General features: G+C 48.8%; 1 protein-coding gene across 4 annotated transcripts in view; it reads left to right on the top strand.

Moving 5' to 3' along the window:
• Positions 1-18,364, top strand: part of Mrj (DnaJ heat shock protein family (Hsp40) member B6 mrj) — a 271,757-nt gene that overhangs the window by 234,250 nt on the left and 19,143 nt on the right. For 2 of the 4 annotated variants that reach the window (XM_077698981.1, XM_077698984.1), the window contains exons 1-4: positions 5,672-5,844; positions 13,568-13,722; positions 16,208-16,317; positions 16,490-16,801. In XM_077698981.1, coding sequence (XP_077555107.1) covers positions 13,658-13,722; positions 16,208-16,317; positions 16,490-16,801 — 487 coding nt within the window. In that variant the 5' untranslated portion in view covers positions 5,672-5,844; positions 13,568-13,657. Of the gene's footprint in view, positions 1-5,671; positions 5,845-6,229; positions 6,253-13,567; positions 13,723-16,207; positions 16,318-16,489; positions 16,802-18,364 lie in introns of those variants that run through there. The other 2 variants (XM_077698983.1, XM_077698982.1) reach the window with 2 other exon arrangements.

The following is an 18,364-nucleotide window of genomic DNA, read 5'->3' on the forward strand; positions in this document are numbered from 1 at the left end:
GGCCACGAAGACAGAATACAAGCTTGTTTCATTCGAAAGATCAGAGTAACTGTAATGTCAATTTTTACCCATTTTGCTGATACTTAACCTAGGTAACAGAGAAAACATGTCGGAAAGTAGGAACTCGACAGACGTTTTCCCGTACTTCCCGTGTGACGTCACAGGGACTGGTTTGTGGGCTTTGCGGACCATGAACATGGTTGTGAAAGTGCACTTGTGCATCTGGTTCTGATTAAACACTTCGCTGAAAAGATATAGCATTGAGTTAACACATTGATCGTTCGTTTTATGGTGCATCACCAATGGCGTTAATGTTAGCATCGCGTAGCAGGAAACTTTTCAAGTATTAGTGATCTTTTCTGTCTTTGCTGAAAACAACGCCCTCCGTTGGCCGGAATAAAAAGTTTAGCGAGTTATTAGAAGTTATTTCGAATAAAAAGGGCTGCACCCAAAGTTAAAATATATGTGTTCAATTTCACGTGTTTGAGAGGCTGCATTCTTAAACGCAAAAACAGATAAATCGCTGCAGAGACGCCAACATAAAAAAAAAAAAACGTACGCGTAAAGAGTTCAACGGGCGTATTTGCAACAAAAGACAAGATATAAGGGCGTGGATTATGCGCGAGATAAATTAGTTTGGCCGCGTAGCAGCGTGAACAGAAGAGAAAGCACATTACAGGCACTAAGGCCCGAGCTCTCGGATCGGAGAAATACGACCCGCCGAGCGTTCTCGGCTAACTTTATGCAAACACATACGACCCCCACACAAGAAAGACAGAAAGAAAGAACGAAAGAAAGAAATAAAGGAAGAAAGAACGAGGAATGTAATCTGCTCCTTCTGGAGTATATAGATCAGTGTGGAAAGAAGGCACTCTGGGTCCTATATTCCTCGCGCGAGAATCCTCTAAAGACCAGGAAAAGCCGTCTTCTGCTGCCGTCGGAAGCAGCGCGCATGAGGGCATTGCCCTCGGCTCGTGTCGATAATTATAAGAGAACGGGAAAGGACCATCTCCAGAGGCACCGGAGAGAGTGCACGCGCGTTGACCGAGAAGAACCTTCAGTGTTTTTATTTTTCTCTGCGTTGCACTTTGTAGGAGCTCGAGTAGAGACGAGGAGAGGGGGACGATAATTGGTGCCATTTAGCGCACAGGGAACGTATATAGTACGGCCATGAATTTATGAGCCGATACCAAATGGTGGTCTTTAGACGCTTCCTGCGCTATTTACAGTAATGAGGCTTTGGGCGCTTTTGGGGGACGAATTTGGTGGTTGCAGGCAGTTCGCCCACGAGCTAGTGTTGCTGGTCCCTGTGCGCAATGGGTAACGCCGCAAATGTGGGTTTTTTAAGCTTTTGTAAGTTCTCTCATTGAGACAATCGGACAAATTGGCCGCGTATCTGCTTTCTTCGCTGCAGAGACGCCGAACTGCGCTCATATTGTCCTATTCCCCTGTGGCATCTCTCCCACTGCTTTTACTACACCTGACTCAATTTTAGATGCAAAGCATCTCTTAGTCGACCCCCCGTCGCCCGGCGTCCGCACCTCTCCTCCTCTCCACAACAGCTGTGATGACGCCGCTCTCTCTCCCCTCCACCTCTCCACACCACCTGTGCGCTAGCGCGCGCTGCTCCTCCTCTCCCCTCTGCACACCAGCTGTCCAATCACGCGCATGCGCGCTGCTCCTCCTCTCCACTCCCTCTGCTCTGCAAATAAACCCCGTCCGCGCTCCGCTCAGTTGCTTCTTCGGTACTGCGCCGTCCGATGACTGGAAATGGGCGCCAACGATTCCGTCAGCGAACTGGCTGGCACACCTTCAACTAGCGCCAGCCAGCACACTGTCAGAACCGCGAGCACCTCCGAAGACGGCTACACAGAGGAGAGCTCGCGACGCCGAACGTAAACGGCAGCGTCGAGCAGCGGATTCCTCGCTTCGAGAACGAGAAGCCGCTTTGAAACGCCAGCGGCGAGTAGCTGATCCAGATGGCGTTCGGCAACGTGACAACGCTTCGAAACGCCCGCGTCGAACAGCGGATTCCTCGCTTCGAGAACGAGAAGCCGCAAAACGTTCCCCACTAAATAAAGAAGACATTTAATACGCTACTACACGTGTCTTTACTCTAACAACCAATTAACACGCTACTACTCCACGGCTCTGCATCCCCTCAGGGTTCCCACGAGGGAAGAAGGTGTAATTTTTTAGTTCTCTCTCCCTCTCTTTCCACCCCCTTCCATGAGTCCCCCTTCAATACCGATCTTCTTTGACCTCCGCTCTTCTCCCTACCCCCTTCTTCCCCCCCCCCCCATTTCCCCAACACCTTGTCACACTACCTTCCTCATCCACTGATCTCTGCCTCCCATCTGACTCCCCCCTTTCCTCCCAAATCGTGCCTCTCTCCTCCGCTTCCATTCACGTCGTACTCTACTCCCCTCACTCTCTTTTATTCTCATTCATCCTTCTCCCTCCCTGCCTCCCCTTTCACCTCCTTCTACGCTTTCTTTCCTCCCCTCCTCTCCCTCTTCCGGTTCTATTCATGCTCCTTCATCTCACTCCTCCCCCCCCCCCCCTTTCACATTTCCTATTTACCTATTCACATTACCCGTACCGCCCCTTCTCCAACACTATCCTTCTTTTAATCCGGTCCCCTCTCCCCTTCCCTCTTTATCTCTATCCCACTAACCCTCCTACTCTTCATTACCCGCAACATTCATTTCCCCCTTCCTTCTCTAATCCCCTCACTATCACCCATCCTTCTTCCCATCTCTGCTCACCCTCTCCCCCATCATATTTACCCTCTTTCCATCGTACTCCTCCCCTCTACCTCAATCCTTTCAAAATACCCCCTTTCCGCTACACCCTTTTTGTCACCCTCTCGCTCCCCCACCCACTTCCGTAGCACTTTTCCATTGTCCTCTCCATAATCTATGCCCTTATATCATTCAACCTCAGAATTCCCTCCTCCCCTTCCACCTTCACTACTCTTCCCATCCTTCTGTTATCCCACCATCACCGTAAATTTTTCTCTCCACTCCCCCCCCCCCCCCCCAGTAGTTCTTCCCCACCATTTCACCATACCCTTTAGAGTCCTCCCCGCCACGCCCCCTCCCTTCCTCACTCTTTCCCATCCTATCCTAAAATCTTCGCCTCCGCAATCATTCACACACCAACAGCAGGCTCACCAGTAACATTTCTGGCTGATTAGAATGGATGGGTGGCAAACCAAAATTTTCGCTTTTGGGTCGCACAAGATTATACAATAGAAAAACACCACCTTCCTGCAAACACCCTAGCTCTGTATTTTGCGTTACACAGTCCCGGCTTAATGGCAGTGAAGTGGCAATCTCAAGGGAGGGCAATAATGGTGAACGCCTTCCCGTCACGCCTGTCAAATCAAGAGCGGTTCGACCTGCCGACATGGGTGAGCAGCCAGCGGTGGGCCACGGATGAATAAAGCTTTCAGCCGGTTTCACCAAGTGTAGAAGCGGCCAAGTGCTTTCAAAAACAAATGAAGAAATCCCGAATTGAAGAAACAAGGCGTCATGGCGTCGATCGCCGGATTCGACGAGGGCGGGTGGACCGGTCTGTGCGTTGATAGGCGCCCTTCCCTCGCACAAATCACACGCGATGTGCGATGTAGCTACCGCTCCCGTAGACTGGCAGAAACCACGGGTTCAGAGCTGTTGAACTCAGATTTTCACCGCGTTCGCCAATTAACTAAACGTAACAAATTCCAAATGTAGGCATGTGAAACACTGACTTATGTGAAAAAAATCCGTCGCATGCCCCCGCGCGAGGGACACGTGTAAATGCAGAGCCTAGTGGGGTTCCGTGGTGTTGGTGTTGGTTCTGTGTCGGTTTTGCGGCTCAGTGGGAAGAGCACCATGTACCTCGCGTTCCGCCCACAGGTAGTGAATGCGTTTTATTAGAAGCTTCTTGACTGCTGAGCACGAGGTCGCGGGTTCGATTCCCGGCCGCGGCGGACGCTTTTCTGATGGAGGCGAAAAGCAAAAACGCCCGTGTGTACGAGATTTCGGCGCACGATAAAGATCCCCAGGTGGTCAAAATTAATCCGGAGCCCTCCACTACGGCGCGCCTCATCGCCTGCGTTGCGTCGGCGCGTTAAACCCTACAATCAATCAAATCAAGCTTCTTGACGTAGTTTGAATGAGTCAAGGGTATAAGGCGCGTTCGTAGCCTTTGAATCTGTGTCGGCTTTGTGGCGCAGTGGGTAGAGCACCCTGTACCTTGCGTTCCGCCCGCAGAGTCGTGGGATTGTGGTTCAAACCTCCCTGGCGACTTAACTCGCCGAGAGGAGGTTGCGCTGCGGAGATTACGCGTTGGGGTGGCCCTTACGCCGTCCGTGACTGCCTCCTGGACATCGGAATACCGCGGCCCATACGGATCCACCTGTCCATTCTGCACCGCTGCCATTGGGGACGTGAATGTGCAGCACCTGCTCTGGGCCTGCCCGGGATTGCATCAAGTTCGCCTGCGGCACCTTCGTGCAACCGGTCTCCACTCTGGCCGCCCTCCTGACCTGCAACGCTGGGTGCATGGACCGTGTCACCGACAACTTCTGAACTTTATACACGAAACTAACTTGTTCGTGTTTCTGTAAGCGCCTACATCTATTATGCCGCAGGGCAAACTTTCGAATAAAAAAAAGTATTATTTGTTTATATAGTGTAGGGGGAGGGGTGCGGACCTGTTGTTGAGAGCGAGGAGGGTAGCGTGATGCGGGAGAGGAGGAGTGGGGGAGGAGGAGCAGCGGAGAGCAGGCGAAGAGGAGTGGGGGAGAGGGCGCACCTGGAACGGATGTTGCGGACGCCGAGGCACGCCGACCATGGAGGTTCCTCCATGACGCCGACAACGCCGGGTGACATCGTGAGTTGAAGAAATGCTCTGCATTTAAAAACGAAAGGAAGGGAGAAAGAGAAACGCGCTTACAGAAAATTGCGTACAGAGAGCACGTTTGGGAGCCAATAAACAGACTGAATGAGACCATAGACAAAGGGGTTAGGATGACCGAGAACACTGCATGCGTGGCTTCTTCTGCGCGTAGCCGGGAAGGGTCGCACGAGCTCGTTCGGGCATTTCAAAATTAAGCCCGAAAAAGTACCCTGCTGCCCACTGAGGTAGTTATTAATTATGCTCTGAAATGGCGCACCTGGGACGAAGATTTGAAGCAGAGGGACACGAAACACAAGTTCAGCGAAGTCAGAAAAAAAAAATGTAACAGATTTTGAGGCCCACCTCAAACAGAAGTGCAAACGCGAAAGTTCGGCGTAGTCCGCGAAAGCTACGGGTAGCGAAAAAACGGAACTGCGATAACGTTTCCGTCCGAGAAGCGACCGATCGACCGGCAGGCAGCAGGGTGGAGGAAACGTTTCGAAACGTCGGGAGCCAAAAAACCTTCCCGCGCAACCGGGAAAGTTTGGCACTTTCTTGCCCGTGTTTCCTCCGCTTTATTTCGCCCGCAACCACGTTTCACGGGCTACTAAATTGGCCCGTGACAAGGCAGGAGAAGCAACGGCCGCGTAGAAAGAAAAATAGCGCTTGCAGCAGACGGCAGCGCGCGAAGCACGTCACGAAAGCGGGGAGGAGGAGAGAAGCGCTGCCCTCGCCTCCTCCTTTGCCGTTCATCTGTTGCGCGCGGTGCACCCTGGGATAGGGCAACTTGCCTGCCGCCGTTCTGCGCTGGCTGTGTGCCTGGCTGGCTGGCCAGTGTCGTTGGTGTCGTCGCTCGCTGGTTGGTGTGGTCGGACGGTCTGCGCGCGTTCCCCGTTGTGTGTGTGGATGTGTTCGTGTGTGTGTCTGTGGATTTAACCGCCACCGCTGCCTGAACAGGTGAGCCTCGCGCCCAAAGCGACTTTCTGTTTATCGGGGACGGAGTTTCTCAACAGCCCCCGTTTAACGCCGAATCTCTGCGTACAGAGCCAAGGACGGCGCTTTCAGCGAGCGAGCTAGTGTGGGAGTCCAACCTCCGAGCAGTTTTTCTCGCCTCGGTCTTGCGGTGGCTGCTATTATTTTTCTTCCCCGCCGTCTTTAGGCCTAGCCTTTGTGCAGTATTGTGCAGGCTGAGCCATTGGCTACATCACTGGCTAATCCGAACGTGCCGTGGTGGTTGTCTGCTTCGTGCGCGCGCGCTTCGGAAAAGATGGTGGCGGCGACGCGTTTGTTTCCAAATCGCTGAACACCCGGCTTGCCTGACTGCCTGCCGTGTCCTGCTTTCGGCGACGCTTGTCGCAGCACTCGGTGAGTTCTCGTTGACGTGGGAAGACCCCGTCCGTTGTTCGAGAGCTCCAGCGGAGGCAACGCAGCAGACGATATCGCCTTCGCCGTTTCAGCTAGTCACACCTTCATTGTTCTGTTCGCGGCTTTGTCACTAACCTAATTCCACGCCCAAATGTTAAGTTTGCAGATGTGTGGCGGTTGTGCTGGGTCGCCCTTTTTATTCTAGAATCGGCCCCTTTGTTCGCTGTGACTGCGTGTGCGTCCTGGTCGTTTCGAACGTCGCGATTGATTGCGAGCCGTTGATCCGAAGGGCGAGGTAAACGCAGCCTCATATGGGAGCTTTCCGCGCTCGTCTAGCCCCGTTTCCATACTTTTTTCGTACGTTAATGCAGCCCTCGTATTCGAACCGGTCGTTGTTACCCCTCCAGCGGTGTTTTTTTTTATGCGCAGGAACTTTGCGTAACGACGTTTCGGCACAAATTGCCGCGTTGTCTATTTCGGTCGCTCGCTTTCGTTGCCTTGCTATCTCGGCTGGGCTTTGAACTACTGCAGCTGTTGCGCAGAAGAAAAAAAAATATTTTTTAAATTTCAGCGTTTGTTCTTTTGTGCTCTTTCGCGGAACCTCGAATGCTAACCTTGCTGGAGCCTAACCAAAGACTCCGAGGCCAAGGCGCGTGGGCTGCCTGACAGGTAGGCAGGCCGCCTTCCACGCGCTAGGAACCCGAGCCAGTCGACGACGTAACGGCTTATTTTTGCTCTCTTGCCACTTGAGCAGCTGATTGCTGAAGCAGGCGATGTAGACGGGGTGGATTTTAAACCGGCGGGAGAAAGCGCAATGTGTCGTAATAGCGCAGACAATGCGTACCGCCGGTGTTCAGAACTTTGTTTTACAGGCTCTAGTCCGCGAGAGGGAACAAGACAAAACTCAAAAATCTTTTACTGCAGCTGTTTCGGTCGAATCGAGCGCATCGTTACCACGTCGGCAGTTGCGCAGGCAACGCGCATCTACCGAACTTTCCAGAACGCTGCCCGGCGGGTTGGCGCAGTCGTTGATAGCGGCGTCGTCTAGACGGAAACGGCACGCTGTCGCTATCCTTCGCGCGGGCTGTGATTCTCATCGGCGGAGGCGCGCTCTAGGAACCGCTACGTCGCGTCAGACCTACGGCAGAAGAAAGGTCGTGCCACGTGAGCGCTGCCTGGAAGAACCTTCCAGACGTCACGGTTGCGCTTCTGTTGTGCCCGTCTTTGCGAGCCAACTACCGATATCGATTCGCTGCGGTTATTTCTTATTAGTCGCATTGCGCTGAAAGATTGCAGCAACGCTCCGGTAGATTTGCCGTTTTTATCTCCCTTCCCCCGTTTATGAATGCATTGGCTGTTCGCTTATAAAGACATACAACACAAGGCAGCCGTTGGATCGGGATTTCTATTGAACTAAATTCAGTGCGAAACGATGTAATTTCAAAACAGCTGAAATTACGTTAAGGCCCAGCTGGTCGTCTGGACTTCAGAACTATGCAATTCGCACTAACGGCGAGATATTTTTTTTACTGTTCCAAATTCACCTTAGAAAGCGAATTTGGAATGGTGGGTTTGGCGGGGTCTGTTAATTGGGTTTGTTTATATATTTTGTTATTATGGGTGTTTTGCTGTAGCAATGAACTGTGGGTTTGCTTGGCATCTAAACACGAATGTGTTTAGGTTAGGTGGGCTGTTGGAGGTACGCGCATATTACCAATCTGTAGACACCGACAGCAGTGCCAGCTTTTGCGGCGGTTAACCAATGCTGTAAACAACGTGGTGTAAACAGGTTACTTAAGTGGTTCAACATTTAAAGGCATTGCCAAATTTTTGGGAAACTGGTGTCGTTGACCCTTATGCCATGTTGAAGGTACTGCAGATCTGAGAGCTAGTGTACAAGTCATGAGGTGAAGCATTCTTTAGAAATGCCTGTCCCCACAGCCTTTCGCGCTGCTTTTAGTCTAAAAAATGCCACGGGCTCACATGATACAATTATCGAGGACTGTTATCACTTTTCACGACTAAGACTTGCACAGACTCGAGAGGCTTCCCGAAATTAGTGACATTCAACACTGCAGGAAGCAAACAAATGTCTTGATGGGGGTAGGAATTCACCACAACCTTTTGCAACTTGTGGCGAAACTTTCAGCCTGGTCAGGACAGTGTAACGGACTTTGTAAAATGCATCGGCACTTTCTGCTTGGGAACCCTATCGTAAGCTTATTTTTGCCAGCATAAATTGTGAATGCGCGAGTTTGATTTCTGAAGCTTTGACGCGAATGGTTATTTTAGTCCATCAACTTTGACGAAGACAAATGTCGCTCGTGCTGGGTCTGCGAAAATTGGAGATTTTTTTCCACTATGATGCACCTCCCTTGGGGCACAATTAAAAAATGTATAAGGCATCACACCCATTGAAATATGCAACAAATGCCAAATAGCCTCTTGAGGCACCTGCCATTTTGTTTGTATGAACATCCTCTTGTTTTTTTATTCTAGGTCAGGTACCTTAAAGATGTCATGATTTGCTGTGATGCTTACTGAGTCTTGAATAGTGAGCAGAGTTTAAATCATTATTGAGATGGTGCAACCCCACCTTGAAGGGTTTTAATTAGGGCAGGATCACCCCCCCCCTATTCACATGTAGACGTCTGCACTGTCCTCTTTAAAAATGCATGTCACTGTAAATTTTGACTGGAAAGAGCAATACCTACTTTGATAGTGGTGGTGACGATCTGTTTTCAATTTCGATGTTCTGTGAGCTCAGCATGCTTAAATTTCTTCCAATACAAGCAATTCAGTTTTTTGCATGTATATGTGTAACTTAATGGACATCGGAGGATTCCAAGGAGCGAATTCTATGTTGCTTGGTATATGGCGGGATGTGGCGGCAATGGGCCGACGTGCAAGGGACACCTTGCTGTATTTGGCCCTAGGTGATCCAATTCATTCGTGGCCCCAAGCGTTGCGCTTATTCCACATGTAGCTTCGTTGATGTATTGAATGGCCAATCTTTGTTCCAGTCCTGGCTTTATTTTACTGACATACCAGTCATGACGGCCATGCACTTGTGGTTGCGCCCCATTTCACCCCAGGTTCACTTCTTGCATCAGGCCCGATAATTTTGAATGGGGTTCGATGGAGCGGCCAGACAAACGTTTCCCTATCACTGAGGTTGAGCTGTACACAAAAGGATGAGCACATAGTCAAACGCTTTTGACAGTGAACATAGAACGTGTGCCGCCCAGTACATGCAGAACGCTCTAGCAAGGGGTCGGTGCACTCATAGTTTGTTTGGTGGTCCGCTCCGTGATGGTGCTTGATTACGCTGTCGTCTGCTGTAATAGTTGCGTCCCTATATCTGGAAATGATCGCAGGGAAAGCATGTGCAGATAAGGCACTTTGTAATTGTCCACTCATACAGCAAAAGACTGTCAGATGTTTCTGGCAGCACAATTGGATGATGGTTTTATCCTTGCACACTAATATTTCCTGGTGCCATGACGTGCCTGCTGCTGCAAGCAACTGTACGATTGAGCGCTATCACAAATTCGCTGAATGTACAAACTACGAGGTGTGCTAGCCTTCCACACTCTGCGTGTACCGAGCAGCGTGCACTCCTGTGCTTACTGGCATACAGCTTTCGACTGTACACACATGTACACATTTTGTACGGTCATTGTTGGTACTTGTGTTTTTTACCAGCACTTTCCCATTAGTGTAGAGACATTGGCTGCAGTATTTGCTCATGATATGTATAAGTGTGCATCTGGATATTGCAAACTGTGTCTGGCTGCTTAATCAGGGTATTTTAGAGGTGCGAAAAGTACACAGCTGTATACTGCCAGTGAAATCTGGCGTAAGCAAGTCTCTAAGGTCAGATATGCAGAATGGATTCAAACATGATCTTGACTAATAACATTTCGGTGCATGTATCTGACATTTTGGGAGGACGTTTTTAGTTCAATCTTGGGGCAGGAAGAATTTTGTATGTAACCCAAGCAGTGGTACAGACCACCTCATGCACGTGAAAGCTACACAACTTATTTCTCTTGCTGAATGATTAAGCATGGACAAGCCAGTAAAAGCACACCGGAACTGTGGAAAATTAGGAAACAAGAGCATCCTTGGGTGAGGAGAGGAATGGCACTTGCTATGGAAGGGGGTGAAATACGACATATCAGACTGCCGTTGTGCAAGAGGAACTGCAACCTTAAGCTACACTTCCTTGCATTGTGTACGTTTACGTTGGTGTCATCAAAGAGTAGATAGGGAGATAGGAATGGTTGACAACTGCTATTTTGCCAGAGTTCAAGCTGTAAGAAAGAACAGCCTTGGCCACGTCGTTTAGGTTACCTTTTACTATTTGTCATGGCTACTTGACACATGTGTTCAAGGATTTATTCAATTTTATTCTTTTAGTAATGGCAGTCATTAACTATGTCTAAAGGGTAGTGTTTTTTCATCTTCGTAACTCTCGGCACAAATACAACCGGGGATTCTATATGTTTGAAGGGGAGCATTGCCGTAGTGCTCGTCAAAGATTTGGGGTGCGCAGTCCCCCGCATCTTATTCTCAGATGAGTAGCGAGGTTTAATTCATAATGTTGGCTCAGTGCAAAGCCTTGCATTACTGACTGCGAGTTAGCTAGTTCAATTCACAGCTGCGGGATTGATTTGCCTGGTGCTTGTGAAAAACAAACACTTTTGAGCTTCCAGTGCAGGTTGGAGAAATTCAAGTTGTGTGTAAATCGGTAGCATTTCACCTAGGTGCCACTCATAGCCCAGCTTGTGTGCGTAAAACCAATGAACTTGGTAAAGCCGTTTGCTTTTTGAGTCACAAGATCGTGATCCGTACTTTTCACGGGCGAAAAAGGACGAAGGAACAGACTCTCCTACAGCAGTGCATATTGTCAACTTCCCACTGACTCCTCCCGTAATGCTTACAGAATCTCAGAACCATGCTGCTCAGCAGTAGGGAAAACCCTGCGAGCTTCTTATCTTTTGCTTGATCATATGAAAGCTCATGGGTATGCACTTTTACTATTTCAAAATTCATTCCCTGGGAAACAATGACTTCAGTAAGTTCAAAGAAGCAAAGTTGATGACAGGCATTCGTGGCACAAGGGGCAGAGTGGGAAAGCTCCTTCACTGACAAAAGTGTGCGCAGTGTATGAAGCAAATCCAGCCAAGGCAGCATGCAATGGCTATGAGCTCCTGATACCTTTTCCACCCCATTTTCTTCTGTTTTTAAGTGCTAATGAACAGTGCACCATGAAATTTGAAGTAGGATGCTGCTGGCTATATAATATACAACAGTGAGGTACTGTATACATTACTGATCCACAAGTAGAGTTCACACATGTTCACATGATTGATGCCTGGAAAAAGTTGGCAGTAGGAAAACTTCCAGAATTGGATGTGAATTTGGGGTACGTGACTTTAGTTCAATCGCGTAAAGTTTGTAATGTCTTGCGAGTTTTTATTTTCCGCTTGATAGATCTCTCAAATATTGCATTTGGTCAGTAGAGATGTTAAGGGCGTCTGTGTTGAATAGTAGCGGAGCCTTTAAGCATGCATATCCGGAGAGAATGTCAGGGTTGGCACAGCTTAGGGCTCGCAGTTCTTGCACAGCTTGACTTGATGTTATAACGCTATACAACACGATAAATTGATGTCCAACATGCCTGAAAGGAGCACTGACACGAAGATTTTATGTTACACTTTTATTGCTTTTATCGATGCTTAATGGCCTGGCGAACCTGAAACAGCACTTCAAGTACTTCAGCGCGCGATAGTTATTTATATTGAACGGCCTGAAAATCGTTTGTTTCAAATTCCCGCGCTTTCATCCCGAACGGCGCATATGACAGAATCCCTGACTGACCTCACCGCTTTGTGCGGACATCACCGGCGCCCGCTTGAGAGGGTGTTGCACCCGCTCGCCGCTCGTGGGCCCGCGCGCGTGAAGTGACGTAACGAGTTTTTGACGAGCGCTTCCGCGTCACTTCTTTTGACTTTCCCGGGATGATGTCACGGTGATGTCCATTCGCTGAGTGTCGCTCCGCGCGCTGCTCCGTCGGCGCGATAAATGAGATCCAATTACACTATGTTCTTCGCGTCGCAGGCCGCTCATATTTCAGCCAGGGTATTCTGTTGAGTGAAGGAAGCGAACTGTGCAATAATATTAACGCCGAAAATTGGTGTCAGTGCTCCTTGAAGGTCTAGCAGCACGTTAGTGTTTGCATTTCTGTGCACAGCTCAAGTGTACAAGATTCAGGAAAATATAGCATGTAAAGCCATGAATCTCACTGTGATGTGGCAGCGAAGGGCACGAAATGAGAAGCTGGTGGCATTGTGAGCCTGTTTGTACATTCCTGTTGGACGGCACCAGCACACAGTAGCGCCACTGAAGATTTGTGGTGAGATTTTGTTTTCGAGTTGCAAGAATTGAGGGATTGCAAACCTTATTTGTTTGTTTGAGACGAGCAAAGCATCGTTTGTCATCGAGCAAAAACAAAAAGTGCTCTGAAAAATGTGACCCTTCACTTCAAGGAGATAAAGCTAATGGCCTTTTTGGCATCCATTTTAGGAGCTAGACAAAAGCGGCAGAGAACGTAGCTGCAAAGTCATTGCCGCTGTGGTAGGTCGCAGTAGTGGAGGAAGTCGCCGTCAACTGCTTGAATTTGCCCGTTTGGCCTAAATGCTTGAATTGGGGTGTCTGTAATGATAATGAATTCGTGATTCAGTTGCTCATTCTGCCTGATGGCTGTTCCTCGTGAACAGAGGGTTCATGGGTGTGTTATCCTGGGTTATGATTTTCACCGATCCCTCTGTTACATGGCTCTCGGTCATGAACAGCGGACATACTGTACATTCTTTTACAATTGGGATGAGACTGCACCGTGATGTGAGAACATATTTTTGCGTAGAAAGTAATAATCTTTGTCACCACTTTCTAGGCCATGCCTAACATTTCCGGGACCCAAAAAATTCAAAGCAAAAGCTTAATGTCCAAGTAATTCTCAAGCATGGTATGGCAGCAAGAAAGAAAAATGCGATTTTCATTTGCCAGCTTTCTAGAATAAGACATTTGTCTCACTGTAGTTGTAGTCTTAAATTTTGAATTCTTCGCAGCCCCTTAACATTTAGGATGGCCTAGGAACTTGGTGAAAAGACTGTACATTGCATTTTGTGATAAACTGGGTGGGAAGGTCTCCAGAGTTGTTGCACCGCGTAGGCCCAGTGTTTGTTTCTTTTGGGAATGTTCTAGCTGGATGGTAACGTGTTTTCCCCCCTCTTCTGTTCTCGTGCAGGCTGACTGAGTGAGGCAGGGGCAGGTGGTGGTGCAGTGTTTCTCTGCTCTGGTGTTCAGCCCCGCGAGAGAGCGGACCGGCCGAGGCAACATGGTGGACTACTACGCCATCCTCATCATCCCCAGGAACGCCAGCACAGACGACATCAAGAAGGCGTAAGCGCGCGTCAGCTGCAGTACTGCCGAGCCAATTTCAGGCCTGTGCTCGGACTGCGGTCGCAACTAAAGCGGCATTCGCATGAACTATACAGTGCATTTACTGCACCCTCAGAGGTGCACAGTGTGAGGTACTGTGTGTGCTGGGGAGAGCATGTGCTGCACATTTCGGCAGAGGAGAGGGCTGCCTCTTTGGCTAGTTTAGAATATGTTGCTGGTTGTCTTGAAGTACCAGTTTTGACCCCTGACTTGGTGGAACAACACTCCACCTCACAAACGGGTGGCAACCAGCTGAGAGCAACAAAGCGTGGAACAGTGATGTCCCTGTGTGGGGCCATACCGTGCTCTCCGTGCACATTTTGTTCTTTGATTTCATTGCTAAATTCGGCATTGCTGCACATGTTGATGTAATTTAATACTAACCAGGAGGTTGGTTGTTTTAAGCTCTTTGGCTTTGGTACTGCCATTTGTTTTTTTGCTTGCTGCCGAAGAGAAAAAGTGCCTGGTGGAGCACTTCTTCCTTAAATGTTTACTCAGTCACCTCATTCCTCACCTTGGAACTGTAAAATGCCTTGGGCTAAATTTCTTCTTTGTGGAAGAGATTGTACAGGAGATTAATAAATTTCCTGAAACAGCATGTTGAGCTGAGTTTATTGAACAGGACATTGTGGGTCGAGTTCTTGGCAGTGGTGGAGTTTTTTTCTGATGGAGGCAAAAAATAAAAATAACTGTGTATATTTCGGCGCACATTTGAGGTGCTCAGGTGGTCCAAACAACTGCAGTATAGCCCTCCCCTACAATGTGCCTCATAACCCAGGTGTAGCTTCGGGGTTTGAAGCCTGAATTAGAACCTTCTGAAGTGATGCCGAGTCCTATGCATCTGCCTGAGGGAAGCAATTGTGGAAAACTACTTTTACATTTTGTAACAGGTGCTGGCATGCAGACATTTATCACAGCCCCTGAATTGCTTGTAACAGTGTTCATTTACTCAATTAGGAGCCCTCATTCGTCAGTGGTGGCTCTCATCATAAAGGCCTTAGTTTTTTGCAATGCTAGATTATAGCCACAAGGGCAGTCATGCATAACTGAGGTTGCTCGAGCTATTTAGTGTATGTATTTAAATGCAGCAGCACAGGGTCCCAAAGGTGGGTCCACAAGTGCATTTGCCCTCAGCGAAATCCTCTTTTATTTCTGTTGCCAAGCCTTTGCATTGAATGGAAAGAGGGCTTTGTCACGTGACACATTTTCCTGTGTTCTTATACCGCACCGACGTTGAGGTTGCAATAACCTAGAATCTGGGATTAAAGGCTGGATTCACCTCGCAGTTTTAATTTGTCGTGCTGTATGCTACTTAAAGGTTGTATGTCACATGACATTACCAAATGGTTTTAGGAATATGGCTTTCAAAACAAAAAATTTGAACTCCATTTTTGGCGCAGGGCAAGGTCAACGCCAAATTGTGTTGTTCTATCATTACAATTACCGAAAAAAGGTTTTATCACAAAAATGCTGCTACCGCCATTGATGACGCCCTGTTTCCCGAACATAAAGGTTTCAAGCACTCCTAGTAGAAACAATGTGAATCTATCTACTTTTTGCATCAATTTCCATAATTCTGTTGATGTGCTTTCAAACTCGAGCCCTTTTTAAGTATCTGTAGTTTTGGGTGTTACAAGGCCATCCTTTAGAACCATTACTGGCGCCCCTTTAAATAACTTGTAATAGGTGCAGTTAAAAACAGTAGTTTTGCTCTAAAGGGGCAGTAGCTATATGGTGTACAAAGCTGTAAGGCTGTGGGCTGCACACTCAGGGCTCCTTTGTAATAGTCAGGCTTTTGCTAAACACAATTTTGAGCCTTTGTGAGGGCATGCCAACTTTCCAACCAACCCCAACGAGCAAGATCCCATACAGTGCAGTGTGTGTGTGTGTGCACATGTTAAGGTAACAAAGCATCAGTGGCCTACTGACATAGCCTGCACAAGATTTTGGACTTGTTAAAACTGCTGTGGTTCATCAGGAGAACCGTTGTTCCTCCATAGAGCAACAGGTGCCATGTATTTTCACTGCGCATCGGAACGAAATAGCTTGTACGCATTGCAGCATGGAGCTTTCTCAGACTGGGCTTAATGTGGTGGGGTAGTGTGTTGGCGTCTGGTGTAGAATTTACTAAATGAGTCTGCTGTTGTCCAAGGTGCGTTTCTATTCCATGGGCTGGGGCCGCTATTTATTGTCAAGGATAACGACGCTGTATTTGTAGCGAGGCTGCTGTGCATATCGAAATGTCCCTGTAATGTCCAAATACAGAGCTTTGCACTGGAGTCTCTCTTGCCGTGTAAGTGAGTCGTGCTTTGTGACTGAACCTGCATGTGCTTCTAGAAGTCTTTGTAAACATATTTATTGCTTTAACAAAATCAGTTTTTGAGCGCGCCTGCTGCAGTGGTGCTAAACGTGGTTAACCCTTCCCCAACCCTCTTGCTTGCTGCAGGTACAGAAAATTGGCCCTCAAGTGGCACCCAGACAAAAATCCGGACAAGAAGGAAGAGGCCGAACGGCGGTTCAAGGAAATTTCAGAAGCCTATGAGGTGCTATCGGACGGTAAGTGTTTTGATGACTGACCTGTTTCACTATTGGATGAAATGGGCTGAGTCTGAGAAGTGCTAGTTGCTGTGTGCTATTTGAGTTCTCCTCAACCTAGTTCTCCCGTAGACTGTGTTATTGTGCGGACGCTATGGCAAACGGCGCCGTTGACGAGCCATCCTCTTTGCAGACAAGAAGCGCAAGGTGTACGACCGGTACGGCAAGGAGGGCCTGAATGGCAGTGCGGGCGGCATGCGGGCAGGTGCCCGCCACAACCACCACCACCACCACCACTACAACGGTGGGGGCCTGGGTGGCATGGGCGGCTTCTTCGAGGAGGGCTTTGCGGCGCCCTTCTTCAGCTTCACCTTCCGGGACCCCGAGGAGGTGTTCCGGGAGTTCTTCGGCACCGACTCGTTCCACATGTTCTTCGACAACCCCTACACGGCCACCACCGCTGGCCGCCAGCCACAGCACCACCTCCACAACCAGGCCAGGCACTGTGAGTAGTAGTGGGGGGCGGCGTCATCTTGTTCTTCCATTGCATGCAGTGCCCAGCTTTCTTCTTTCTGACCTCGAGGTGTTCGGTTACGCAGTGTTGTGTCTTCATGGCAGGCGAAATTTTGGTCAAGAAGAGCTCTATAATACTCTTGTTTGTAAGCGTGTCATTGCAGCCAAGAAAAAGGGGAAAAGCTTTTGTCTTCCCGTAACATAGCGAGCATGCGCCCAGCGGAACAGTATCTCTCAATTTACATTTCCTCAAGTCTCGCTTTACTTGTGGCTTGTGCGATGCTTTCTGCTGGGCTTTGCATAACTGCCAGCATATGTTCATCATTCTATTCATACCCACCGCAATGGCTCAGTGGCTAAGGCGTTCTGCTGCTGACCACGAGGACGGGGGTTTGATTCCCGGCCGCGGCGGCCGCTTCTGATGGAGGCGAAAAGGGAAGACGCCCGTGTGTTAGATATTTCGGCGCACGTTAAAGATCCCGAGGGGCTCAAAATTAATCCGGAGCCCTCCACTATGGCGCGCCTCATCGCCCGTGAAGCGTCGGCGTGTCAAGCCCCACAATCAATCAATGCCTGTTCACTTTGTGCTCAGTTGTTGCTGCTGCTTGAAAGGAAATTCATTCCAACTTTGCATTTGACGGAATCTGTTACAATTATCTTGTGCTTGCTTTCGAAAGGTCTCTTCTGCAGTACAGCTGAACACCGTTGTTTATCCAGCCCTTGTTGCTTATTGGCGGTACCTCTTGTAATTTGGGTAATTTTAGGTTACTGTCCTGTTTAGCTGTTAAAAAAAAGTAACATAATTTGAATGCATTCTCGAAACAGTTTGTGTAAATTGAATTTATTCATTTAGTGGTGACCTTATTTTCACAGTTTGGAGTGCAATCATTATTCATTGAAGTACGATACATTGAAGTACATGGCTTTCAGTACATGCCACACATCCTAGCGACGAGCTACTTATGCCTTTGCGACGAGCTAATTTGCCTTTGCATTGCCGGACGGGGATATTGCCGTTTCATTCCTCCCTCCTCTCCTGCGTAATAAGATGAATTATGGCCCCCTCTGCTCGCCCAATAGTGTCATCTAACTTGTCAACGACTTGAGAATGGGGAACAGTACACATTCCCAGTTGTAATGAGGGTTGTAATGAGCGCTTCTCACCGCAACACTTGAAATGTACTGCCGAATCTGTGCCCCTTTCCTATGTGGAAGGGCTGTCAGGTTGCTCGCACACATTTTGCTCGTGCATTGGTCTTTGTCAGCCATGGCAGACCTCTGCTGCTTCACCCTGGCTGCATCGCTTTGCAGTACCTGTACCAAATTTCAGTGCATCATCTCTGCGGTCGCATTGAACCAGGCTGTACCTGATGGTACTTCAGTCATCAGCAGTAGTGTGTGGCAGCGAAGTGACAGTGGGGGAGCCGCTTCTGCTGGGGCTGTGACTAAAATAGAAACGCAAACAAAAAGCAAGCTGGCTCATGGCCTCCCTGTCCCGTGAACTGTGACTGGACGTAATGTCGCACTTCAGTAGTTTAAAACGCCCATGCAACCT

The sequence above is a fragment of the Haemaphysalis longicornis genome, unplaced genomic scaffold (assembly GCF_048455015.1).
Source record: "Haemaphysalis longicornis isolate Haplotype H1 unplaced genomic scaffold, Haemaphysalis longicornis Haplotype H1 scaffold_2, whole genome shotgun sequence".
NCBI lineage: Eukaryota > Metazoa > Arthropoda > Arachnida > Ixodida > Ixodidae > Haemaphysalis > Haemaphysalis longicornis.